Source organism: Aspergillus stella-maris, assembly GCF_047715825.1.
Source record: "Aspergillus stella-maris strain CBS 113639 unplaced genomic scaffold BDV14scaffold_12, whole genome shotgun sequence".
Lineage (NCBI taxonomy): Eukaryota > Fungi > Ascomycota > Eurotiomycetes > Eurotiales > Aspergillaceae > Aspergillus > Aspergillus stella-maris.
This window is the reverse complement of record NW_027396806.1, coordinates 59,959-84,039: the sequence shown is the minus strand read 5'-3', so window position 1 is coordinate 84,039 and position 24,081 is coordinate 59,959. Positions and strand designations below refer to the sequence as shown.

Here is a 24,081-nt window from a genome sequence, read left to right as displayed (position 1 = left end):
AAATTACCACCTCATTGCAGCTTGCAGTACAGACACCAATTAAGGTTCCATGGTCAAATTCGGCGCTATACCGAATCAGGTGCGCGAGAACGATACCAAGAGGGAGGAAACAGTCACGTGCTCTGCTTGAAAGCGAAAAGTTTATTTTGTGCAGCTCATATAAAAGGCTACGTAATTGTGTTCTGCATAAGTGAGATGGTACTTAACCCTAACCAGTTGGTTCGACCAGGGTCCAACGGTCGAACTTCAACAACCGGGTGCTGAAGTTGGTTGCTTTTGCTAGTTGAAGATATAAGAAAACAGGAATAGTTATAGAAGGTGATACTTTTATTGAGTACAGTAGCATACAGATCATAAGTGTCCAAAATAGAGGTGTAAGATACAATATGCCCATAGATGTCGAACATCGAGCATCTCGTACCTCAGTCACAGCCATCGAAATATAAGAGGAATGTTTGCAGGACCGACATCTTCCACAACAACGAAGACAGACAGACGAGACAGGCACTCTGGGCGGGAAAAATTGGAACAGAAAAAGAGTGAACAAAATCAGACCTCCATACATCATACACCTTCATAAGAACATAAAAAGTCAGACTGGGTATGCCACGCCACGCTATGCAGTCCCTAAACAGGGATCAAAGAAGGAATTGAACAAAACCCAAAACGGTACGGAAGTATGTACTGAGAACAGAATCGTATGTCGGGGTATTATTATTTTTCAACGGCTTCATATTCATTTTGGTTTGCGCCAGAAGTATTGCTGCTCAAGTCAGCACAATGTCCAAGAGTTCGGATGACGGGAAACATACCTTATGTTGCTTTCTACAGTTGCGAAGACCAGGCTTCCTGAGATCTGTGACGACAGCTTCACGGCGCATTTGGTCGTCATCGAAGTCAGGAATGTAGTAGTACTCCGCCTCGAGCGGCTTGCCGGCGGCATCCTTGCCTTCACGGGCAACCTTTCCGATGCATTTCGTTGAGTCGAGGATGGCCCGAATCTCGTTTCGTGAAGGCCCATGTCGTGAGTGGCTGTCTGCCTTCCAGAGGGAAGCAGGAAGGTTGTCAAGGATGGTAGAGAAGGGAGTCGAAGAAAGGCGAGAGAAAGCGAGCTGGTTGACAGCGTGGTTCTGGACCTGTTCGGCACCCTCATCGATGACCACCGCAGTCTGCTTCTCCTCTTCAGCCAACTCTGCACGCTTCGCAGGCTGCCTTGGAGACTGCGTTGGCTGAAGGTGAGCGCGAGGGGGATGAGGTCGAACGGGAGACTCGTCGGCAGAGAATGAAGCGAGGCGAGGAAGCAAATTCTCGCCAAAGGGACCAAAGGAATGAATGATAGGGTCGTTTTCCTCGTCGTGGTCGGAGATGTCTTCAGGCTTGCTAAGGTCACTCAGATCACTGGACTGAGAGCTCTGCAGGAGCGATGAGGACGACTTCAACGCTTCATCAGAGCTGCTGCGACGAACAGGGGAGGCATCATCTTCGAATACAACTACTGCGTTTCGAGAGCGGGTCGGAGTGAACAAGGGTGACGAAGGGGGTACCAGAGACTTTGCAGCTGGTGAAGGCGAAACAGGAGAAGCCAGGCGTTGACGTTCAGCACTTGGGCTGTCTTGTAGACTGCGGTGTGTTTGCTTTTTCCGCGTCGGTGTAGCCTCCTCCCATGTTTGCTCCGAGTCGGTCGATGCATCTTCCTTTCGGTCACCGCGAGGCCATTGAACCAAGACGCGAGTATCGTGAACATCGATCATGATATCAGCATCCTTGATATCCGACGTGAACGTCTTGCCTTTGGCCAAATCATATGTCTTTCCCTGGCAGTGAAGCTTAATCCCATTCCACCCCAAACACATTATTTCCACCCTGTCACGGTCGAACGGGTTGGGAGCGGGTTTGTAGGTAGCCTTGACGTGGACCCTCGAGATCATACGATTGGCAGCGAGCTGGTACTGGCAGGAAAGACTAGAACGACCCATCAACAAGGGCTCACCAGTCTCAGAGAGCATAAGTGTAGGAACGGCGGAGAGGGGCGTGCGTTCCGAGAAGGAGGAAGCAATGTTACGGCGTGTCGAGGAGTGAGGCAGGGCCATCCGTGGGGGCGAGGACGACATGATATGGGTGGACGATGTCGGGACAGGAGTAGGATAGGTCGAGATAGCACGGTCATCGTCGCGTGCTACACGCTTTTGAGGGCGAGGGAGGGACGGAGACGAGCTCAATGGCTCGAAAGCAGGTAGTAGAGACGCGGGACGCTTCACGCCTGCCACGGTGGTGGCCGAGATGTTCCTCGGGGGAGAAGACTCCATAATGTAAGTAAGGCACGCGTCTCGAAGACGACCGACCTTGGGGTTCCTCGAATAGCTATATAGTAAGAGTAGTAGGACTCAATTGAGGTCGCGTCGAGGGCACAGCAGGGCAGTCAGAGCTCTATTCTATCGACAGGGAAAAGACAGTTAGAAAGAGAGACAGGGCGGGAAGCTGGTTAAGGACGAAAGGAAGGAAGAGAGAGTCCTCTGTAGCTTCCGTCCCCGAGATGACGAGTAGGAGGTTGGGAGACGGGACGAGCGAATCTACAGAAAAGAACGAAAAGAGCCTTAGGAGGGAAAAGGGAGAGGATGGAGCGTGGTGGAATGAGAAATTGAGAATGCCCTGGCGGAACGGCGAGTCTCGCGGAAATGCACGCTTACCACCAAAAGTCCAGAGAGACGCGTTCGATAGGCGCCGGCCTAGCTCCACCTTTGCTCCTCGCGCTGTCCCCGGCCTGACCGTCAGGAACTATGCATACTGCTGCATATTTGATTTACGGAGAATGGAGTATGATCTCGTATAGAAACTCCCTCAAACTACACCCTATCTTCCTACTCTCCTGGTTCGTTCGTATAGGTACTCAGCAAGGCGCGTCAGTTCAGGTGCTGCGCGTCCTTCGGTACAGGTCCCGTGACTCGCGCCAGATCACGTGAGCGCGTTTCTCTTTTACATGGTCCGTGCTCAGCCATGTGCCGCAACTGAAAGACCCTGTGATTGGCTGTGGGTTTTATGCTTTGCGTTGACATCGATCTGAAGAGCTGTCTCGATCTATATTCAATTATCGCTGCGGAATATCATGTTGAAATTAACAATCAGTTGTTAGTCGACTTTGCCGTATTACTGGGGCTATAAATGCGCGTTAGTGGTCCTGTAGCCAGTCTCCATGCGTGTCGTGGTCGTCACGTAAGGCTTGTATAGAAGTTACCCGACGCGACGCGCCTGTGACCAGATTCAGGGTAACTTATTACCGGTCAAACCAACCAATTTAGAATCCGACGTCGGGTCAGAATAAGGCTGTCCATTTCAATTGTTTCCTTCCACTCTCAGCCAGTTTCTCCTCCGTCAGCTGTGTCATTCTTTCGATCTCGAATTGTCAAAGATCACATTCCTAGTGTCGTCACTTGTGCACTCAATGTGTTCATAGACCCCACTTCTCCATGCAAATTTGCTGACACTGACAGCCTCGCTAAATTGTTCTATACCAACATCTTCTATACCAACATCGATTCAAGTTGAGGCGATATATCCAGAATGTAGCTAGTTAAGAGAAGAACATGATACAAAGAGCGGGAGAGCTTACCGAGAAAATAACTGAACTAGCTTCTATACAAAACAAATCACGGGTATACACGAGAGGACATCGATTACTTAACAGCAAAGAAGGTAATTAGGCACAAATTCCTCGGCTTAGTTGACAGAGGAAGAGAAATAGAAAACGGCCGACAACCACGGTTCAAATCATATGACACAAATATACTAAGATACAAAGAATGCAAAATGAAGCATAATCAGAAGCGAGCAGGCATGAGGGGGTTTCTATTTGCAGGTTTGCCTGGCCGCGTAGAGTCGATCAATGCTGAGCACACCAGTATTGAGGTCACACCTTCAACGGATCTAGTACATCTTGAAGGTGGCATCACCAGACAGGACTTCCACCGTGCAGCCAGAGTCGTTGGAGCCAGTGTCAGAGATGAATTCACCGTTCTCGTACTTGCAAGATCCGCTGAGGTTGTCACCAACAATCTTAATGTTGAAGTCGAGCTTCTCGGTAGTGGTAGGAGAGTTCTGGAAGATCGAGAGCCACTTGCCGTTGTTCTCACCGACACCAAGGTTGATGGGGGCGAAGTTGCCGACGGGCTTGCTGCCGTCACCCCACTGGCAACCCTCCTCCTGGGAAACACCGGCGGGGTTGACGTAGTACTGAGCAGAGGTGGTCTTGCCCTCCCACTTGTAGTAGGTGGCACCGTTGGGGCAGGCGAGGTCCTTGGTCTCACCGCTGTTCAAGCTGACGGGGATGGTCTCAGACTCGGTACCTATTTGTCATTGTTAGCGAAATACTCAACACGTGTTGTCAATTACTCACCAGGATAGTCAGTACGGCAAACAGCAACGTGCTGGCCAAGGGTGTTCTCGGCCTTGACACCACCAACACCCTCAATGCAGAGCTTGTCGGAGAGGTCAGGGTTGGTCAAGTAGAGCTTGCCGAGCTTGCACTGAAGACCACCAACGGACTGGCCAGTAGAGCCCTGGGTGGCGGGCCACTGGGACTTTTGGTAACCGGGAGGGCAGGCGTAAGAGCACATAGCACCGCTTGTGCAAGAGTCACCGGTGACAGCAGTAACGATGTCGCTGATGACCTCGCCAAGGAAAGAGACGTACTGGATACCAGACCAACCGCCAAGGTCAAGGTAGTCGAGAGAGATGGCACCGTACTCGGAGGGGAAGGTACCGCAGTCGATCTCACCATCGGGGAAAGACTTGTCCAAACCAACGCCAGAGGAGGAAGAAGAGCTGGAGCTAGCGGAAGAAGTGGCAGCCGCCTGGGTGGTGGAGCTGGCGGTCGAGGTGGGGATGCTGATAGTGGTCGAAGTGGTGGTCGAGGTGGAAGAAGAGGTAGAAGCCTCAGTCTCGATGAACTTGGCCGGGGCAACGGTGGGAGTGTAAGCCTCAGTGGTGGTGGTCGAGGTCGAGGTGGCGCAAGGGTCGGAGGCAGGCTGGCCATCAGCCCATGCCAGAGTGCCGTCGGTGATACCCTGGCAAACATCCTCGGCAGTGACGACTTCGCCGTTGAGCATGTACTCAACAACAGTGGGGCCGTCAACGGTGACAACCTCGCGCTTGTTGTTGTGGAGGTGACGGTGACCGTGCTGGTGCTGGGCAGCAGCAGCGAGGGACCCGGCGGCCATGGTGAGAGCGACGGAGTACTTCATCTTGTATAAATCGCGAAAATGTTAAGATATCTGATCGATTCGCTAGTAGCCTGTCAGTAATATGTCTCCAATTGATCGCAATCCCAATATTATCCGCGATATCAGCGAGCCCTTGCGCTTCTTGTCCCAGACGAAGGAGCAACACAAGCAGTGGAGTCCGATTGTCCACGAGCGCTTGGGTCCGTAGTTTTATTGACAGGATCGCGATTGGGCGGGCACGATCATATAACTGAGAAAGGGCCGACGTACATCAAGTTCAGGCACAACGGTCGCGCGTTCGTTCGAATGTAGTGCTGTACACGAATTGAAGTCGTAGAAGACGGAAGAGACAGGTATATCCGATAAAGGCGAATACGGGGCCGATATGCGAAAGAGCGTGATTCAGAAAAGAAAGGAGGTTTCCAAAAGAATGTATTCAGAGAACGAGTCTCTTAGGTCGGAATGGAAATCTCGAAGACCGGGGTGCGAAGCGCTCTGGGGAGGGAGGAGAGGGAGGAGGGAGAAAAGAAGGAGGAAGGGGAGGTTTTAGGGAAAGGAGACGCCGAGGAGGGACACCAAAGAGGAAGAGGGAAGAGGGAAGAGGCTAGGCCAGAACTGCAGCAGAGAGTCGCCAGGGGGAAGGAGTGGGAGACGGAGAGACGGGTTAGTCTCTTGGTCTGCGCACTGGCAATTGGCAGGCTGAGGCTAGGGCGGCGTTGCCTGTGTCCACTCCAACTAACCCAGTTGATTCAGGGGTTCCACTGCAGCAATTCGAGACATGGTCTCGCTGTGCGTCCCTCGATTGCTGCTCGAATGGTTCGTTCGTTTTTAATTACTTCATACAACAAAAATGGAGGAAGACAGGCACCCACGCCCCTGACCGCCACGGCGGCTATGGAGGTGCTATCCCATGGTTATGCCAGGTACATGAACTCCTACCCAAGGTAGGCAGAACCCAAATCCTCCTCAGCAGCGCCATCCCATGGAACCATGCGCCTCTCTTTAATTATTTGCAGTTGGGGTGGGGGGCCGACGTGGCCACCATCGGCATCGACTACTATCTTCCAGCTGTTTGTTTTCGAGCCCGCGGTGCATCTTGAAAGGAACAGTCCACCGAAATCCACCAGGAGAGCTCAGTCAGGCAAACTCGTATGTCAATCATCTTGGACGCCCGGGCGAGGTCACATAGCGTCTTGGAAGCGAGAATCTGGACCATCGCATCGGCAGGCTGTCAAAAGTCAAAAGGGAGCCAGCGGTCTGTGTTTTGATTTTCTGTTCCTGAATCCGCGAGCTTGGCAGTTGCTGAAATTAGCACATGCGCCTCGGTGGCCAATCGGCGCCTGAAGCTCGCCCCCTGCAGTGGGGAATTGGCTCTTGTGCGCTCTGCATAAAAGGGGCCGGCCAATCAGCCGCTGACTCGCCACTCCAACTTTGGTGTTCCGTTCAATCTGAACCCGCGGTTCTCCAGCGATCCCCAGTGTTTTTGTGCTCGCAGCCTCGCTCTGTTGGCATGACATCAGCAAGACGTTGGCATCAAAACAACAAGGTTGAACATGCTGCATGAGTAAGACAGTGGAACATTTGCATGGTCAACACTGAGACAGACCCTTAAGCCACCAGCCTATGAGGATGAATTAAGGTTTTCAGGTCCTAAAGACTCCGCAAGTTCGGAACTCCGGATGCTCTTGACCAGTCAACAGAATTATTGAAACCTTGAAACCACTCTCAGACTGCAAGTTCGCGACGTTTTTCGGGCTTTGACTCCAGCCCTTGATGTTAAGCGTTTTCTGAAACGAAGCACTCTGTGAGGAGCCTCCGGTCTAATGCAGCTTATGTGGGCCATTGCTGTTGATTCAAAATCGGCCTGCAGGTGTATAAAACCCAGCCTCTCTTCGTCTTCGGTCCTGCAAGATGGCATTCTTCAGGTTAACAAAACTACTTTGCATCGGACACGACATGAGAGACATGAAGTGAGCCTTTCTTTCGTGGTGTTTCAGTCCTCGGGCGCACAGTACTATCAACTCGACTGACTGGACTCGGCTATATGCGCCAGCTGTTTGCTCTTCCCGTCACAGAATCGTGGTGACATGGGTAGTAGTCTCGTAAACCAGTTAGTATGTCTTGCACCCAGAATGCAAACAAGACTCGGTCAATCGAGTCTCGTGCAGGGGTTTGGACAGTCCCCAACCCCTCCGCCCAATCGTTTCATCCGACCAGTCTCCGATGTATGGTGCTGCAGTCAACGCTTGAATATCGATTTTCCTAAGTTCCCAGTCACGGAACAAACGGATTCAATACTAGACTAGCAGATACGAGGGGTAAACAGATCCGTTCAGATTTCAGCCACCCGTCGACGAACTAGATAAGCTATCGCCGCGAACCCCGCAGCACACGTATACTGCCCCCCGAAACGGCTTCGCTTCCATGACTTTCTAGTAGTCTACCCTTGTCTCGTTTTAATAAGCGTCAAATCAGTAGTCTACAACAGTCATTATCAACTAGCCCAGTAAATAGTAATATGACCGCTTCACAAACTACAGCAAAAGAACCTCAGAATCTCGACCATCCATCAAATAATTCGCAGCACATCCCCTCCACCAGATCCACAAAGCAGCCCATCATTTCCGCGCGCAGGCAGAACAGTTAAACAAGCTTTTCGACCCTGCTCGTCCGGCGTCTCATTGTCGAGATGTGTTATCGTTGGACTCCATCCTCGGCAGATTCGTCACTGTCATTCTGCTAGAACTGCAAATCTTCATACATTGACCGCGTTGGCGGAGACTAAGGTCGTTAGTTTGTGGAGATCTTACTTGGGGTTCTATGGAAGGGATTTGGAAATTTAGGCTATGGTTATGAGTCTATAAGACTACGTGATTGTGAATGGTTCATTGCAGAGTATAAAACGTGCATTTGCCGGATTCAGGCGCCTATGCCGTATGGTATGCTGCTTAACCGTTCGCTATCATATGAACCGCTGAACTCAGTATCTACAGAGTACAGATTCTCCGGTGCAGCCTAAAGAGCATGCTCCGTAGACTAGACTATAGTATTTAACTAGTTATCTAAATTTTTGGGCGCTGAATCAGCGGAATCAACCCATCGCGAAGTCGCGATACATCGGGATTGAAAGAGTCCAATTCCCTAGCTTGCGCAGCCGTAATTTCCGCGCGCTGGGAAACGGTACGTTTGTGGAAAGTATACTCCGTGATATCCGCAATAGCGCTCAATGCTTCTTTTGGTGCCAATATCGACATGATTCGTGAAGGTTCTCCAATTCGAGAGGGTGTTTTTTCCCCCGCGAGTAGTGCATCTCATTTTGTTTTACCTAGCAATGGTACTTGTGGCTATGCTATCCGACTCGGCGTAGGTTATCTTGTACGGAGTATGGTTCTTCGGCATCCGAGGGCTCCGTATGGATACTTGATTGTCTGAGTAGGACTTGGTCAGGGTGTCTATGTACTCTATGTCTCCCAAGCAACGTGACGATGCGCGTGGCGCGTTGGTTTGGGCCCGACCTAGAGTGCTTGCATGCCCTAGCTTATAGCAACCCTATTGGCGATCTGATGAGGATGTCAATATATATATTTCAGCGGCTGAACCTATTGCTCGAATCACTCAACGTGTCTACCAAGTTTTGGAGACAACAGCAACCACGCTAGGTAATAGAAGCTACTTCCACTGAACATAAATCAAAAGAGACCAATATCCATCTACAGACACTAACAAAAACGAGATCATGACTTGAGTGTTCCCGGGGTGCGGAAAAGGCACCATATCACATGACCTAATATAATGACTAAGCGATAATCAGCAGAATGCTCACCGCCTCCGCGATTCGACTTTTTTTTTTATCGGTCGATATCGCGGAGTCTGGAGGCAGTAGAAATTATCCAAAATACCCCAACACCTAATACAGCCAAAATGCCGTCCTCTACGGCTCTCACCACAAAGGTGGCCACTGGAAGTCCCTACCAGCTCGACAAGAGCCAGGTACGTCCTCTTCTGAACCCAAAACTCTACTCTAGCAGATTCTAATTTTTGTCGGCGCAGGTCTCCAGAGCATCAACCGCTCTCCTCCGACACATCAAATCGAAGCAGACGGAGCGCGAAGCCACCGCGACCAAGAAGACACTTATCGGCGACAATGACTCCGACTCCGAAGGCGACGAGACGACCCCCCTGCACAACGAAGCCGTGTGGCTCGTGCTCACGACAAAAAAGCACGTCGTTGACAAGAACCGCCTGAAGCCAGGCAAGATTGCGATCCCGCACTCGCTGAATGCCTCGCCTGCGCTGAGCATCTGCCTTATCACCGCGGACCCGCAGCGCTCTGTCAAGAACATTGTTTCGGACCCGTCGTTCCCCGAGCACCTTACCTCGCGCATTGACAAGGTGATTGGGTACTCGAAGTTGAAGGATAGATACAAGAGCTTTGAAAGCCGACGACAGCTGCTCAATGAGCATGATGTGTTTTTGGCGGATGATCGGATCGTGATGAGGCTTGTGAAGACGCTGGGCAAGGTGTTTTACGGGTCTAGCAAGAGGCCTATCCCTGTGCAGATATCGCAGATTGAGAAGGTTGATGGGAAGAGGGTGAAGAAGGATCCTAAGCAGAAGAATTTGCAGAAGAAGAGTGAGGAGGAGGAGACTGCTAGTCTGTTCGCTAGCTCGAAGATTGTCGCGAAGGAGATTGAGAAGGCGCTCAACTCTGCTTCTGTGCAGCTTGCTCCAGCTACGACTGCTGCTGTCCGGGTTGGGTCTTCTAACTTTACGCCCGAGCAATTGTCCGAGAACATCGAGGCTGTGGTCAAGGGTTTGACGGATAAGTACATTACGAAGGGGTGGCGGAATATCAAGGCTCTTCACGTCAAGGGAGCCAACACCATGGCTATGCCCATCTGGCTGGCTAGTGAGTTGTGGGTTGAGGACACTGATGTTGTGGAGGCTGTGGAGGACGGCGAGGCCGAGGGCAAGAACAAGAAGCGGAAGCAGATTGAGGGCGGTGAACAGAAGCTCGTCGAGGGCAGCAACAAGAAGTCCAAGAAGCAGAAGAACACCGAGGACGATGAGGAGGCCGCGACGCTGGCTGCTCGCAAGCAGAAGCTCGAGAAGCAAAAGGCTCAGGCACTGGAAGACGGAGAGGCCGCGGCTCTGAAGGTATCGTCTGGCCCGGCGAAGAAGAAGAAAAAGTCCCTTTCATGATTTAGTCTACGGAGTTTAGGATCTGTTTGTGCTATGTTCATATAATCAACTGTGCATTATTATGTTATATTTTCTATTACTTTACTTGTAGCATTGTAACCCTCGGCTTCTCGAGATGGCTACTAGACATCCGCCTTATAACCGAGGCCATCCGCCGATCTGCGGGAGCTTGGCGTTCCGACGATAGCCACCACTTGCTCTCCCGCTACCGGACCTCCAAACTTTCATCCCCGACCGAGGCCGAGCCCACCACTTCTCCCCTCACCCAGCATCACCACTCCTCCTCACCCTCTCCTCCCCCAACCACAAGCCACCAGAATGTCCTTTCTAGCACGAACCTCCGTCCTCCGCGCCGCCCGCGCCCAATTCACCCCATCGCGGGTATCCCTCACCTTCAACCAGTCTGCGCTCGCCCGTCTCCTCTCCACCCTTGCGGTCCTTGAACAGCGCGACGGCAAGCTCCAGAGCTCTTCTGTTTCGGCTATTTCTGCAGCACTCAAGCTAGGAGGACCAGTTACGGCCTTTGTTGCGGGCGCTGGCGTAAAAGCGACATCGGCGGCCGAGGCGGCGAAGTATAAGGGCGTGGAGAACGTTGTTGCGGTTGAGAATGAGGCTTATGAGAAGGTACATCACAGCTCCTTGTACAGTGAAAACGGGATGGGAAAGCTAATAGTTCATCCTTGGGATAGGGCCTCCCCGAGAACTACGCCCCGCTGCTCGTCGAGAACATCAAGAAGGGCGAATACACACACATTATTGCCGGCCACTCGGCCTTCGGAAAGAGCTTGCTTCCCCGCGTTGCGGCCCTCCTAGACGTCCAGCAAGTCTCAGACATCACAGCCATTGAGAGCGAAGACAGTACGGACCCCCGAGTTTTCACCTCTTTCCCACCACATCCGCCCCCGAGCTAACAAACCATCTACAGCATTCATCCGCCCCATCTACGCCGGCAACGCAATCCTAACCGTGCAATCCACGGACCCCATCAAAGTCATCACCGTCCGCGGCACAGCCTTCCAAGACGCCGAAGCCACTGGCGGCTCCGCCAGCGTCACAGACGGAACAGACCCCAACTCCCCCGCCCAAACAGAATGGGTTAGCGAAGAGCTCTCCGTCTCCGAACGCCCCGACCTCGCGACCGCCCCCCGCGTCGTCTCCGGCGGCCGCGGCCTGAAGAGCAAGGAGGAATTCGACCGCATCATGGTCCCCCTCGCTGACAGCCTTGGTGCCGCCATCGGAGCCTCACGCGCGGCTGTTGATTCGGGATTCGCAGACAACAGTTTGCAGGTCGGACAGACGGGTAAGAACGTCGCGCCGCAGCTTTACCTCTCTGTTGGAATTAGTGGAGCCATTCAGCACCTGGCTGGTATGAAGGATAGTAAGGTTATCGCGGCGATTAACAAGGATGGCGACGCGCCGATTTTCCAGGTTGCGGATGTGGGACTCGTGGGTGATTTGTTTGAGAAGGTTCCTGAGTTGACGGAGAAGGTTAAGAGTTCGTAGACAAGGGAGAGGAAGGAAGAGAGAGGTTATGAGTTTGATTTGTATACCATGAGTTTTTATTTTATATGATGTAGCTATGCTAGATTTGAATATTGATTGTCATTTACCTACTGTTTAAATTTTTTTTCTTTTGTAAGTAGTCGGGAATGGATTTTTGATTAGAGAACCTTTTTTGTGCAGAAATGTTATGCATAGGTTTTATATTAACAGCAAACAAGCAAAAGCAGAACGCTCAACAACGCAACAAACTAATCAAATGACATATACAACATACGAAGTACTTATACCAGGCTCCATTTACACCTACAACCCCCCCAACAACTCCGCCATCCCAATCGGCTTCCTAACCGCATTCGAGAACCCATCATGGTACGTAACCCATACTTTACGTCCCGCACTCTCAGCCTCCTGTACAGCTCTGGACTTCCTAGTCTCACCGTTCTCATTCTCCTTATTTTCGCCATTGCCCGATCCCGAGCTAGGTAGATCCTCAATGACCCGGCCAAAGAAATCCCGCTTCACATTCCCAGATTTGATCTTTGTGTCGGAGGGGTTATGGGCGCCGTTGGGGTTCAACTTGCTATTTGCAGATGACTTGGATTTGGGCGCGGTGTGGGATGATAGAGCTTCGGAGTTTTTGCGGATTGATTCCTTGCGGTATTCCTGGTCGAGGACTTGGCGGACGGCGTAGCGGACTGGGGCGGTTGTTGATGTGAGGCCGGGGGCTTTGGAGAATGTTACTAGGGTGTCGAGGGGTCTAGGGTAAGTTGATGGTCAGCTTTGTTGACGATTCGAGCTCTATTACTTGGGTAGTCAAGTTAGGGTTCGGCGGACTTACGGTTCCATGCGATACGCAAACCCACCATGGGCACCTTCATTCTCAATGCGGACTTTCTCGAATGTAACTCCTAGCCCGCCCATTACGCGGACAGCGGCCTGGACGAGAAGTCGTTCGCTTTCCTTTCGTACGCTTGCAACAGTGCGCTGGTCGCTGCCGGCACCGCGGACGACGACGGGTTTGACGTCAGGAGAAAGCATGCGGATGACGTTGGGGATGAGTTCTGTAGCCAGGTTGTCTGGCGAGCGGAAGAGGCGAAGGAGCGGCGGGGAAAAGGATGATTGGAGGGTAGACAAGATAGCCTGGTTCTGCTTCGTAGCTTCAAAGGCAGCGAATTCTGCACGCGGTCCGGAGAAAGGGTGTTCCTCCTCTTCTTCCTCATCGTCCTTATCTTTGTACTGCGGCTGGGTCTTGCCTTGGGCGGTTGCGAAGAGGAGGTGGAAAGCTGAGGTTGCTTGGCTGAGGTATGCGCCGAGTTCCCAGTCGTGAGCAGAGTAGACTCTTGAGGAGAGGGTATCGTGGAAGTGCAGCCAGTCGTAGGCTTCGTTGGGTTTGGAGAGGAAGGTGTCGTCTTGGTATTGCTGGAGAGGATACGAACTGAAACATTCGGTTGTACAGCGGTCATGGTCGCCGCTGGCATCGACCATCTCGCGAAGGCGGCTAATCGCGTGCCGTTTCTTGATACTCGCGACGTCTGCAGCAACATTTGCTGAGCGGTCGTAGGGGTCTTGCATGGATTCAGCGCCGATAGGTAGTTCTGGAAATCCAGCTCCCTCTGTAAAGACTCGGTCGACGATATCGCGCACTCCACCGCGGTTCATGCCTTTGAAGAACGAGCCACCGCCGGGGTTAGCGAGGACTCGCTGTTCCAGCCAGTTTCGTGTCAAACGCAGAGAATCAGGGTTTTCAGTTCTCAGCTTGTGAGCTACCCACTCGGCCGCCACAAGTACGCTACGGATGTCGCCCTCTGCTGCACCGTTATTTCTCATACCACGCTGCTTCCTCTTTGCCAAACCCCAAGAGGCTTCGCAAAGCCGTCTTACTCCATCGTTATCAGTAGGAATACCCTCGGTTGTGAAGATAGACTTCATGCGAGATACGACATTCTCCAACGGCGCTTGACGCACATGAATAATCTCCGCGATAGCAGCAGATCGAAGCGGCCGCAAGCTGGCGTGGTAGACATCATTGCAGACCAGGATAAGAGGGCGAAGGAACCGGAAGTTGTCGCCCTTTCTTTTCTTCACGCCGGGGTTTTGCTCAGATGCACGAGCGGAGTTCTTCTGATCTAGCATAACGAGGTCGGTCAACGCTTTCATAAAGCCACCTTCACCAGAGCCACCAGATCCGCTGACAACTCCGTCTACCTCGTCGACAACAACGCAGACAGGCCGTCCGGCCTTGCGAACCTTTTGCTCGCCCACCTCCACGTTCATTCCTTTGACGTTTTCTGTGTTGAGTGCATCTCTGATTCTGCCCCTGACCACGTCCCTGCTACGGTCATCACTAGCATTGATCTCAAGTACTTCGTAGCCTGCTTGTCTGGCACAAACGTGAGCTAGAGTCGTCTTTCCAAGCCCAGGTGGACCGCAAAGCAACAGCACCTTTCGGTGAGGGCGTTCCTCTTCGTTGTTGTTGGTGTTCCAGTTTGGCTTCTTTTGCTTGGAACGGGCAAGGCCTGGATAGACGATTGGATCCCATCCTCTGAGCCAGCGCATAATTGATCGATTGGTGCGTTCGTCTCCAATTAGTTCGGTATACTTACGAGCCCGATACTTCTCGGTCCACATAGCAGTGGCCATCTTTCTGCTTCGTTTGTCGCCGATAGGAGCTTCAATTGATGATTGCACAGGCGGTGCAGGAGGCGGCTTAGACTTCTCGGCCTCATCATTTGCTTTGGACTCGTTGATTAGGCCGTGAATATCAATGCCATAATAGCTTTTCTGCGCTCTTCCAGGTGCTGTAGTTGACCGACTAGCCACCATCCTTTCGTAAGAAACGCGAGCGCTGGCCTTCTTAAGCGGAACATTCAGTGTCTTCCCGGCACATGTCTTTATCTGGACCGAAATAGGTGACCTCCTTGGCGGCGAGTACTGCGTGTTCACTGCCGTGCTGGCTTCAAGTATGGGGACGACGGGTGCTGGCTTCGGAACAGGATGGGACTGAGTACTCTCAGATAAGTCGATCGATTGCTCTTGAATATCAAATTGACTCTTAAATTGCGCATCAGTGAAAGCATCCATTCCGTCTTGATCCTCGTCTTCATCGTCATCCAGAAAGCCTCCCATTATCTTCTGCCGCTTGGGCTCAGTCGACTGCGACTGCGACTGCTCGCCATTCTTCCGCTTTTGCGATTCCGGAGACGGCGCACTAGAGGCGAGCGTAGCTTGAGAGTCAATAAAAGGCATTTTGGGCGTCGGCGGCGAAGACGGAAACGCCTGTTCGCGAAGTGGGGAGAGGACGCTTCGCAAGCGGGAGTTCTTCGGTGGTCTCGTTGGTGTTTCTGCTGGTATAAGAAAACAATTTTCCTAAATAAAGACTTCACATACCAGGCCTTACGTCCTCGTCACTCCGAAAAACATCAGACAGGTTCCAGGCTCGGTGTTGGATCACGACTCTGTTGCGGGTCTTTTCTACTCGCACTAGGTTCAGCGCCTCGAGTTCGTCGGAGAAGGATTGAGAGGGGAGGTCTGGGGGTATGTCGAGTTCGGAATGTAAGAGGAGGGCGGGATCGAAGGAGGGAAGATTCAACGGTGAGGAATCCGTCATCTATAAGTAGTGCTATACCACTTGAAAGATGTTGTTGCAAGTGGCACTATCAATCAGTCCCCGACGCGTCTCCACGCGAACGCGCCCCGATAAGACATAAGAGGCATATTTAGTGTATATAAATAATTACTAAGCTGCATAAGCTGCTAGCCAACCAGATCACTGAGAACTCTATAGTCTGCAGCTTCAATACCTCGACAGGCTGTAGAATAACACCTGAATATTGATTACCAATACTTTATGTGCTGATACTCTTAAGGCTGTCATGATTACCAAGTACCTGCCTTTTTCCAAGATCTTCTTGACCCCGACGTTGATGGCCGTTCTTCGGAGTCAACGCAGCACGCTAGCCCTAAACAAGAGCCCGCATTGATCCCGGTCTGGCAGTCTGACCACCCCGGAATTTCAGGAAACAGGATAGGGAATGCTGGAACCTGATCCTTCAGGATTATATGGAGTAGAAGACATAGCGGCTAAACAGAAGTCTATGATGTCTACCTTGGAAACTCTATAAAGCACGAAAGTATATTCCGGGATAGCACCGCCATATCGGAGTTCATTAGTCTCGGAGTTGAGCGTCGGAGTAAAAGATTCATCAGCAAATCTGACAACCCAGCAAAACATCTGCGCTTTGTCCACTTCGTATACGAGCATCCAGAGTCCGCGTACCATGCCAAAAACAGGCATATCTTGATCTGTGTTTGTGGCGGTGGCTCTGGCTTTGGACTGAGTCATTCCGTCAACCAGCGGCTCAGACACGAACCATGGTGGTGACAATTTACGAGCCCGCCCAAAACGACATTCTTAACGACTCAGGGTCTTGAACGCCCAATGACAAACAGAAGCAAAAGGACGGAGGCCAAGGCATTGTATACGCTATTAATCTTGCTAGACAATGAATACGAGCGCCAAATGGGACCGCGATGTCGTGGCCTGAGTCACACACTGTTCTAAGATCCGCTTACACGCCCTTCCAGACTCCATCCTCCAGGCTTGCAGTTAGAGACCTCATCTGGTTGAACGAGCCTGGGCTAGGCGCCAGAAGGCTGAAACCCATGCATGGGTCCGATGCGCTACGCATTGTCAATCTCGGTAGTTAGTGGGGTCATGCTGCCAAATGCCCCATTGCTAAGCTTCCTCAGCCTTGAATCCAGCCTCTTGCCTGCGTCATTCGCCAACAGCCACGGTTTATAGTAGGTTCTTGGCAACTCCGATGAAGATTCGGAGTAAAAATATGGGTCACTACCTGAGATGAGATGATGACTCTAATATAAACGGAATGTGTATATATAGAGGATGAATTCCCTTGAGTTTGGTTTTCATATTCAGCAACATTCAAACAAGTCTCTCTTGAGGTTCTCATTCTCATCGAGCATCGAGCAATTCCTGATCTACGATTCTGGCCCACAGTCCACATACCATTGCATAGATCAACAAATACTTTGCAACAAGCGGTCAAAAGCTATTTCCAAACATAACCAAGAGCTTCGTCACTTCTCAAACCCTCAAACTTCTCAAAATACCACTCCGAACCATCCTCAACTCTTCCAAAACCATACCATCCACAATGCCTTTCACATTCAAGTCCTCAAAACCATCCACCAAGGCCGTCGATGATGCCTCCTCAACATATTCCACAGCCTCGACCTCAACAATCGTGAAAGAAAAGGAGGAGGCTAAGCGCAAGTGGCTGTCAAAAAGCAAGCCTGACGCGTCGAACAAGAACAAGGACGCGGCACTGCACAACGAAGCTATGGCTACCTACCTCGCTTTCAAATGATTTTTTCAGCCACTGAACCAGGCAGTAGCAGCAGCAGCAGCAGCAGCAAGCTACTAGCTTGCCTCAGGGCTTGAGATATACGGTGCCATAGCCGACATCAGGCGGCCAGGCGCATAGTTTACGGATTTATGATTGATGGGATTTTTCTATTGAACTTGTTTTAATACTGTCGTTGGCTTTCTGCATTTCTCATGTGTGGTTCTTTATGCTGTATCTAGGAGTTCGATAAAAGGATATTCTGTGTTTAATTGTACCTAATCCTACTGTCAACAAAGCCTCCATTTTCCGAGGCTATCTTGTTCTGTAGTCTCCCTCAGAGTAGTCCAGGCTGTCGTTGTAGTAGCCTAACAGGCACCTACGCTCGAGACGTGCTCTAGACTCCACAGTCAGCGCTAGCAGCTAGGCTCCTGTCTCTGTTCCTGCTCGAGATCAATCTATATCAGTAGTGCAACAAGTTCCACGTGGTTGTGCTGCTGTCCAGAAGCTTATGTATACTTGCTGCCTGGAACATAACATCGCAACACCCTAGTAAAAGCCATGCTGTAAGAACAAGCTAGGCGGCCTCAAAACAAATCCCAAGGCCTAAAGCTACCTAATAGACAGTAATATTACCTTGGAAAGGTAGGTAAGCGTCAAGCATCAATGAACCACCCCTAGCAGAGGATATGCCCCAATGATGTCACCTGCATAACCTTATGCTACACAAATACACCACTGACTCAGCGCATAAAATGCCCTTCCAAGGCGCCCACCTGCCAAAAAGAGTTATCGGTCTTACTCCGTCCCTTTTTCAACCTCGCTCTAATACATTCTAGACCTCCAAATATACCCTTAGAACTAGATCGCCTCGCCTTGCTTCATCTGGCTTGAGTGTCTTCGTCCGTGAAGGTCTCGATATACCTTGTCAAGACTAGCCTATCAATCACCATAATCAGCGCCGCTAAGATCTCCGAGGATTAACAAAGACCACATCGTCAGCATGGAATGGGATCCAACACAGTTCCTCCGTGAGGATGAGAATATCCAGCCCCATCCGTTTGCGCTTGTTGTGTTGAATCAGCCGATCAATGAGGTTGCGTTGGAGGTTTTGACAAAGCATGGTTTGTTCTGCCCTTCTATTCTTGTCTTGTTTTCAGCAGTATACATAGGCTATACGGGCTTATGTTGAGCATGCTGGAAGAGTAGTGCATCGGTGCTAGAAAATGGTTATAGCTGACACCAAACAGCCCAGTTAACCGTCTGCGCAGACGGTGGCGCAAATCGGTTCTACGAGTATGCGAAGTCTCATGGCGAGGAGAGCACCGATGTATGTACCCGTATTCCACTACCCTCACATCCAAAAACTAAAGTCATGCAGCTCCCAACAACAATAATCGGGGACCTCGACTCCATCAACCCCGAGATCCGAGCTCACTACGAGAATCTCGACGTGGAAATCATCCAAGACGAAGACCAGTACTCAACGGACTTCACAAAGAGTCTCCGCTTTATCCAGAAGAGTAGAGGCGATGGACTATCTATCCTCGTTCTAGGAGGTCTAGGAGGGAGAGTCGACCAGGCGTTCTCACAGATCCATCATCTCTGTATGGTTAGTGAGGAGCGGAAGAAGAGCCAGAGTAAAACTCAAGGAAACGATGATGGAAAGGCAAAAGGAAACCTCTACCTCATCTCCGAAGAAAGCATAACATTCATCCTGCACCCAGGAAAGAATACAATCCGTACACCGCGCACAAATCGGCCTCCACCCCCAGATACAACCTCACCCTCACCCGAAACTGAACAACCACATCTCCTCGAAGAAAACGTCGGCATAATCCCCCTCTCCGGTCCTGCGTCAATAACAACAACCGGCTTCCAGTGGGACGTCAGCAACTGGGAAACGCAAATCGGCGGACAAATCAGCACGAGTAATCACATCAGGGCGGATGTCGTTACTGTTGAGTCCAAAGTACCAGTGCTCTTCACGGTTGAGTTAGCGGGGAGGTTGAAGAGGATGAGGTGAGATGGGGAAGGGTATGGGTTATTGTTTTGGGGCGGGGTGGAATTTGAAAGGAACGACGAGGTCAAGCGGCGAAGGGAAGAGGTGTCGCGTTATATGGGCTGTGGACTTTCTCTATGATTATCATTTTGCATGACGTTGACTTTCGGCTACACATTGCATTTATTAGACTAGACGGGACCAGATGAAGATTATGTTATATTAGAGTTAGAGGAACAGAAAAGAAGAACAAAAGACAAAGACATATACACGAGGCCTGGCCCACATAATTAGAAACACGATAAATATCATGAAGATAACGATCTGATACTACACACTCGAGGCCATTCGATGGAATAGAATTGCTTCGATTCGAATCCTGTTCTGTTATGTCCTACCTGGTATAGTCTAGACCTAGAGCTTTAGGCATCGAAGTAGCAAGGCTAAGGCCAAGAGTCTGGACTATAGTAAGCACAACTTAATCGTGGCGGCAGGGGTGCTAATGTGGACCGTGGAGCACATTATCACTGCGCTTAACTGAAGAAGAACCAGCTGATAGTGGAGGTAATCATGCAAGACCATTATACAATATCTGTACTATACTGTACCTAAACCTGGGGAACAAACCATAAACCATAAACCAAAAACCAAAAACAATAAACCACGAAATACGACGTAAAGATAGATAGGTAGGTAACCATAAAACAACGAATATGTAGACATTCAAACGTAACAACTGAACCAATCCAAACAACCAATCGCCCAAAAAAACACAACCTGAAGCCAGAGCCGCAGCCAAGACCAAGACCAAGACCAAACCCATCTACTAACACTGCTTATCTTTCGAATCTTCGACTTCATATCCGCATACGCATCTGCAACCAAGAAGCATGGTATCATACCCTGACGTACTAACACGTACTCCAGACGACCAAAAGGTACCTCAATCAAATCAAAAGCACATAGACCAGACAACAATAATAACAATGATAAAGACAAGTACAAACAGAAACACAAGCAGAAGCCCAAGAAAGCACCCGGCGTATCCTCTAACCTGATTTCTGACCTATCCGTCACTGATTGATGTACATCCGCCCTCCATTTTCTAGCACGCAAAGAAACACAGCACCTTACATGATTGAAATGAAGGCACTACTTCCTCAGAATAGCCTCGTACAGAGTACCAACAGCTCCAATAGCAGTACCCGTAAGAACACCGGCATACTGGAACGGAATGGACGCATCGACCGTAAGAAGCGACTCGCTGCCCCAGATGTTCCAGAAGGTGAAGCCGTGCGCGTAGACAAGGTACGTGACGATCGCCTTGGCGATGTTGAAGCTCAGTGGGTCGAAGGTTGTCTGGTTAACGCGGTTGTTAAGGCTGCTGCGGCGAGTCTGAACGCCACTGGCGTTGGACTGAGAGACGCGCAGGCTGATGTTGAAGAAGTACGCCACACTAAGCGGCAAGAAAACGCTGGTCAGGAGCCAAAGCGAGACAGGAGCCCAGAAGGAGCTGTCGACGAGCACAAACAGATCGGGGATCTTGATCGGAAGAGCAGGGGTGTTGATGGCGTCAATGGCGGGGAAAGTAGCGAGATAGCGCAGGGGAAGGACCTGCTTGATGAGACTGAAAGCCTCAAGAAGCGTAACGATAACCTCAACGGCCTCGACGCTGCTGAGCGTCTCGCGCAGCGAGTTCGTGCGCTCTTGCACGCCAGAACCCTCCCAAGCCTCACCAATGGTCTGGGCCCACGCGGTAGTCTGGCGCTCAATAGCTTCAGTAACGACGGCAGGCGACGGGGGCAACCGGCGACTGTAATCAGCGACTTCGACGAGCGGGCCCGAGGGGGTACTTTGAGAAACAGTGCGTCTGGCGGATTCCAACAGCGGTTGCGCGGGGGTCACAGCCTCAGGAGAGCGAACAGCAACATCGATCAGCGGTTGCGAGGGAGCAGAAGCAGGTACGGCACTAAAGCACAATTAGGAAACCGGATGCACTTCAAGAAGTAGAAGATGGATACATACTCAGGTCCAGACACCTCCCTTGCCTGCGTCTGCCTCCGACGCGCCGATCGCGAAACAGTACCAACGTTCGATGAGGCAGACTCCGCCTTGACAGGCGTCTCAACGCTCGCACTCGCGCTCCCTCTACCACCCCTACTCCCCCTCTTCACCGGCGAACCTGTGCGCCGGTAGTAATCCTCTAATGATTTCTCATTGCTGAAGATGGTGCTGTTGGCTTGGAGGTGCTGGTCGAGCTTGATGGCGAGGTCGGGCTTGTTGTCGTCTTCGTAGCTAAGCGGTCGGTCGCATTAGCAGCGCGTCGCACGGAATTGGGATTGAGAGGCGCGCAATCGCGGACTTACTCTTGTAGAGCAGTGAGCTCAGCTAACTCAGCCAGGTGCGCCTTGCGCAGCTTTTGCAGATAGGGGAGGCCGGATGACATGGCGGTAGTTCAATGATGACGATGTTTAGCGATACGCGCGGACCATGCGATAGCGGACCAGACTTTGAGTCAAGAGCAAGGGGGAGGACGATCGGGAACAGTCAGAAAGGTGTTCTGGTTAAGTAGAATATATCCACGCGCAAGAGGTATGATACAATGATCGAAAGTGCAAGAGAAATAGGGAAAGTCTGCAGCGTTATATGGACAGAGGCATATAACAACAACAAATAACAAGGGAAGACCGAATTGGCAGAGTTCAGTCACGGTTTGACAGCCGAACTGCGCTCGTAGTTGCGCGTGGCCAATCAGCGTGCACCGCCCTTTGTTTACATTGCGGCCCCCCTCTTTTACCGCTTTGGGTTGGCCTGGCATTGTTATGTAATAATCCTGTACAGTTGTGCAGGCATTCTTTATGTCTGGTCTATTGGTTTCTATTGTACAATTACCTAGTAGGCTCTAGTCTATGTCAATCGTAGCCCTCCAGGTCTATATACATGATACACGCAAGGTAGGAGAGGAGGAGGGCCAAAGTCCCATCAGCTATAACAAATGGAAACGAAAAAGTGTGAAAATCCCGCAAACGCCCCTACCAACGCAAACTACCCAATGCGCTATATCTACAATCGAAAGGCAATTCCCGCATGAAAAGTATGTCGACGCGTGAAAAACCGAGAGACCCCTAGAGAGCGCTCCCTTCGTCCGTCGACCACGCTTCAAACTGCTTCAGCAGGTATTGGTACATGACCAGCATCGTTCCACTCTGAATACTGGTCCACACTCCTCTTGGCCCGACACCGCGGAACCAACCCGCGACGCCCTCCGTCTTGTAAATCAATCTGAGGGCGGTAAAGAACGATGAGGTATCAAGTCGCGTGGCAGAGGGTGCCGGGGCGGCCGCGGCCGCCGTCGTAGAAATCGACCGCGCCTGCGCTCCCACGCCTGGCTTCGCTTTCGGCGGAGGAGCCGGTGTAGGTTCTGAGTTTTGCTGCGTCTGGACACGCGTCTTCACCACATCCATCGGGCAGGTTATCACACCAGCCATTCCACCGGCCGTGGCGGCTGTGAAGATTTCCAGGCTGAGTCCAATATCTCTCGAGCCCACCCACTCTTTCGCTAACCTCTGTTCCTGCTCGTAAAACGCAAACTGTAACGCGGAAAACGGAAGATCGCGGAAGATAGTCGCCTTGTATCCGTGGAAGAGAGCAGAAAATCCCTCCTGGCGAACAATCGTACGGAAAGCATCATTAGTCGAGCGATAGTTGTATCCGGAGTTGAAGTGAGGGTTATTATAACGGCCCTGAAGCTGTAATCGGGTTTTTGCGACCTCAGTGGGGACATAAATGATAGAAGCAGCCAAGTCCGCAAAGAATCCTAAGCAGCCATATGATAAGTACAACCGCATCTCAGTTCGTTAAGACTGTCAACCCTTACCACCAGACAAATAAGCCACATTGGCATTAATCCCCGCATCCAGCATCTTCCGTTTCGTAAACTCGTAGACACCGAAGAAGATCAATGTCCCCGGGAACGAGCCGAGTAGCGCAGGCGTCACCCCACCGTATAAACCGCGTAGTAGCCCTTCTTGCTTGTATATCGTCGCGTACGTTGAGCCCATCGAGGTGTATTTCGGCGGAATATGTGGGTCGCCTTGTTGTCGTGTTTTGACGGTGTCTAGTGAGTGCATGAGCATGTCACCGCAGGTACCACCCGTACCACCAGCAAGCATGGCCTGAGAGATAGACATTAGCTGAATCCACGACGCCATGGATTCCATTCCGGAGATCGGTGTAGACATACATGGAGATACGGAGGCCTCGGCTCCTCCTCCTCAAGATCTATCGATGCATCGTACTTCTTAGCATTTGCGTCCGTCCCTGTCCTTATCGGCGCATGGGTGGCATTGCCATTGTGCGAGTCGGCCGAATATACAGGCGATGTGTTGGATTCAGCGGGCGTCTGTGTCGGCGTAAGCAAGCTGAATACGCGCTCAGTCAAGCTCATTGCAAGAACACCGCAACCCAACGAATCGTGGCGCGGGCGAAACCACGGTAAGTTGCGATGCGGCGATGTCGGGAGAGTGAAAGGGCACCGCTGAGGCGGGTGAAGGCGGAGGCCGGTGTGGGACGGAGTTCGGTAGAGGGAAAGAAAAAAGTCACTTTAAGAAAGTATCAGCATGGGTGCGGCGTTGAGAAGAAAAAGACAATTAATGCAACATTGCAGCGCTTCAAGATAGGGAGAACGTGATGCTGGACCGTGGCTAGAGGCTCCAAAATTTTGGTCGGTGTTGCGTTTTCTCCGCCGCCCGAAGAAACCTCAGGCACGGCTTGACATCACTGCCCTGAGCCAACA

At 51.3% G+C, this 24,081-nt stretch overlaps 9 protein-coding genes across 9 annotated transcripts; 4 read left to right on the top strand and 5 right to left on the bottom strand.

Annotated features, from left to right (window-relative positions):
* Positions 1-324: 324 nt before the first annotated feature.
* fhdA (putative transcription factor Tos4) lies at positions 325-2,641 on the bottom strand. The gene is made up of 2 exons (XM_073767947.1): positions 813-2,641; positions 325-763 (listed from the first exon to the last, which is right to left on the bottom strand). The coding sequence occupies exons 1-2, from the start codon at positions 2,304-2,306 to the stop codon at positions 737-739; spliced, it is 1,521 nt and encodes a 506-aa protein (XP_073630604.1). The 5' UTR covers positions 2,307-2,641; the 3' UTR covers positions 325-736.
* A 1,280-nt stretch (positions 2,642-3,921) lies between these two features.
* sun1 (SUN family protein UTH1) lies at positions 3,922-5,213 on the bottom strand (the record flags this gene model as incomplete). Its single annotated transcript, XM_073772733.1, has 2 exons — positions 3,922-4,340; positions 4,391-5,213. The coding sequence occupies 2 exons, from the start codon at positions 5,211-5,213 to the stop codon at positions 3,922-3,924; spliced, it is 1,242 nt and encodes a 413-aa protein (XP_073630603.1).
* Positions 5,214-5,256: 43 nt separating this feature from the next.
* Positions 5,257-6,177, top strand: BDV14DRAFT_168936 (uncharacterized protein). The gene has a single exon (XM_073767946.1). It carries the CDS (start codon positions 5,679-5,681, stop codon positions 6,162-6,164), a length of 486 nt encoding a protein of 161 aa, XP_073630602.1. The 5' UTR covers positions 5,257-5,678; the 3' UTR covers positions 6,165-6,177.
* A 2,960-nt stretch (positions 6,178-9,137) lies between these two features.
* BDV14DRAFT_188139 (ribosomal protein L1p/L10e family-domain-containing protein) lies at positions 9,138-11,921 on the top strand (the record flags this gene model as incomplete). The annotated part of the gene is made up of 5 exons (XM_073771026.1): positions 9,138-9,206; positions 9,267-10,378; positions 10,736-11,042; positions 11,108-11,276; positions 11,344-11,921. 5 exons carry the CDS (start codon positions 9,138-9,140, stop codon positions 11,919-11,921), a joined length of 2,235 nt encoding a protein of 744 aa, XP_073630601.1.
* A 303-nt stretch (positions 11,922-12,224) lies between these two features.
* BDV14DRAFT_197652 (putative sister chromatid cohesion factor (Chl12)) lies at positions 12,225-15,528 on the bottom strand (the record flags this gene model as incomplete). Its single annotated transcript, XM_073772732.1, has 3 exons — positions 12,225-12,678; positions 12,781-15,262; positions 15,309-15,528. The coding sequence occupies 3 exons, from the start codon at positions 15,526-15,528 to the stop codon at positions 12,225-12,227; spliced, it is 3,156 nt and encodes a 1,051-aa protein (XP_073630600.1).
* Positions 15,529-16,846: 1,318 nt separating this feature from the next.
* BDV14DRAFT_168927 (uncharacterized protein) lies at positions 16,847-17,573 on the top strand. The gene has a single exon (XM_073767945.1). It carries the CDS (start codon positions 17,096-17,098, stop codon positions 17,306-17,308), a length of 213 nt encoding a protein of 70 aa, XP_073630599.1. The 5' UTR covers positions 16,847-17,095; the 3' UTR covers positions 17,309-17,573.
* A 538-nt stretch (positions 17,574-18,111) lies between these two features.
* Positions 18,112-19,355, top strand: BDV14DRAFT_168926 (thiamine diphosphokinase; the record flags this gene model as incomplete). Its single annotated transcript, XM_073767944.1, has 3 exons — positions 18,112-18,408; positions 18,535-18,614; positions 18,666-19,355. Coding segments are annotated over exons 1-3 (841 nt in total), but the record flags the coding sequence as incomplete, so codon positions are not given.
* A 491-nt stretch (positions 19,356-19,846) lies between these two features.
* BDV14DRAFT_168925 (uncharacterized protein) lies at positions 19,847-21,957 on the bottom strand. The gene is made up of 3 exons (XM_073767943.1): positions 21,653-21,957; positions 21,312-21,581; positions 19,847-21,255 (listed from the first exon to the last, which is right to left on the bottom strand). Exons 1-3 carry the CDS (start codon positions 21,730-21,732, stop codon positions 20,439-20,441), a joined length of 1,167 nt encoding a protein of 388 aa, XP_073630597.1. The 5' UTR covers positions 21,733-21,957; the 3' UTR covers positions 19,847-20,438.
* Positions 21,958-22,085: 128 nt separating this feature from the next.
* On the bottom strand, positions 22,086-23,996 carry BDV14DRAFT_20467 (putative mitochondrial carrier protein). The gene is made up of 3 exons (XM_073774568.1): positions 23,530-23,996; positions 23,164-23,461; positions 22,086-23,103 (listed from the first exon to the last, which is right to left on the bottom strand). Exons 1-3 carry the CDS (start codon positions 23,731-23,733, stop codon positions 22,412-22,414), a joined length of 1,194 nt encoding a protein of 397 aa, XP_073630596.1. The 5' UTR covers positions 23,734-23,996; the 3' UTR covers positions 22,086-22,411.
* Between the last annotated feature and the right edge of the window lie 85 nt (positions 23,997-24,081).

Coding starts and splice junctions, on each gene's coding strand:
- BDV14DRAFT_168925 (XM_073767943.1), bottom strand. CDS start 21,732: ATGTCATCCGGCCTCCCCTATCTGCAAAAGCTGCGCAAGGCGCACCTG. Junction 21,582..21,652: donor GAGCTCACTGCTCTACAAGA/GTAAGTCCGCGA, acceptor CCGACCGCTTAG/CTACGAAGACGACAACAAGC. Junction 21,256..21,311: donor AGGGAGGTGTCTGGACCTGA/GTATGTATCCAT, acceptor ATTGTGCTTTAG/TGCCGTACCTGCTTCTGCTC.
- BDV14DRAFT_20467 (XM_073774568.1), bottom strand. CDS start 23,733: ATGAGCTTGACTGAGCGCGTATTCAGCTTGCTTACGCCGACACAGACG. Junction 23,462..23,529: donor CGAGGCCTCCGTATCTCCAT/GTATGTCTACAC, acceptor TCTATCTCTCAG/GCCATGCTTGCTGGTGGTAC. Junction 23,104..23,163: donor TGTGGCTTATTTGTCTGGTG/GTAAGGGTTGAC, acceptor ATGGCTGCTTAG/GATTCTTTGCGGACTTGGCT.
- BDV14DRAFT_168927 (XM_073767945.1), top strand. CDS start 17,096: ATGCCTTTCACATTCAAGTCCTCAAAACCATCCACCAAGGCCGTCGAT.
- fhdA (XM_073767947.1), bottom strand. CDS start 2,306: ATGGAGTCTTCTCCCCCGAGGAACATCTCGGCCACCACCGTGGCAGGC. Junction 764..812: donor ACTGTAGAAAGCAACATAAG/GTATGTTTCCCG, acceptor TGACTTGAGCAG/CAATACTTCTGGCGCAAACC.
- BDV14DRAFT_168936 (XM_073767946.1), top strand. CDS start 5,679: ATGGAAATCTCGAAGACCGGGGTGCGAAGCGCTCTGGGGAGGGAGGAG.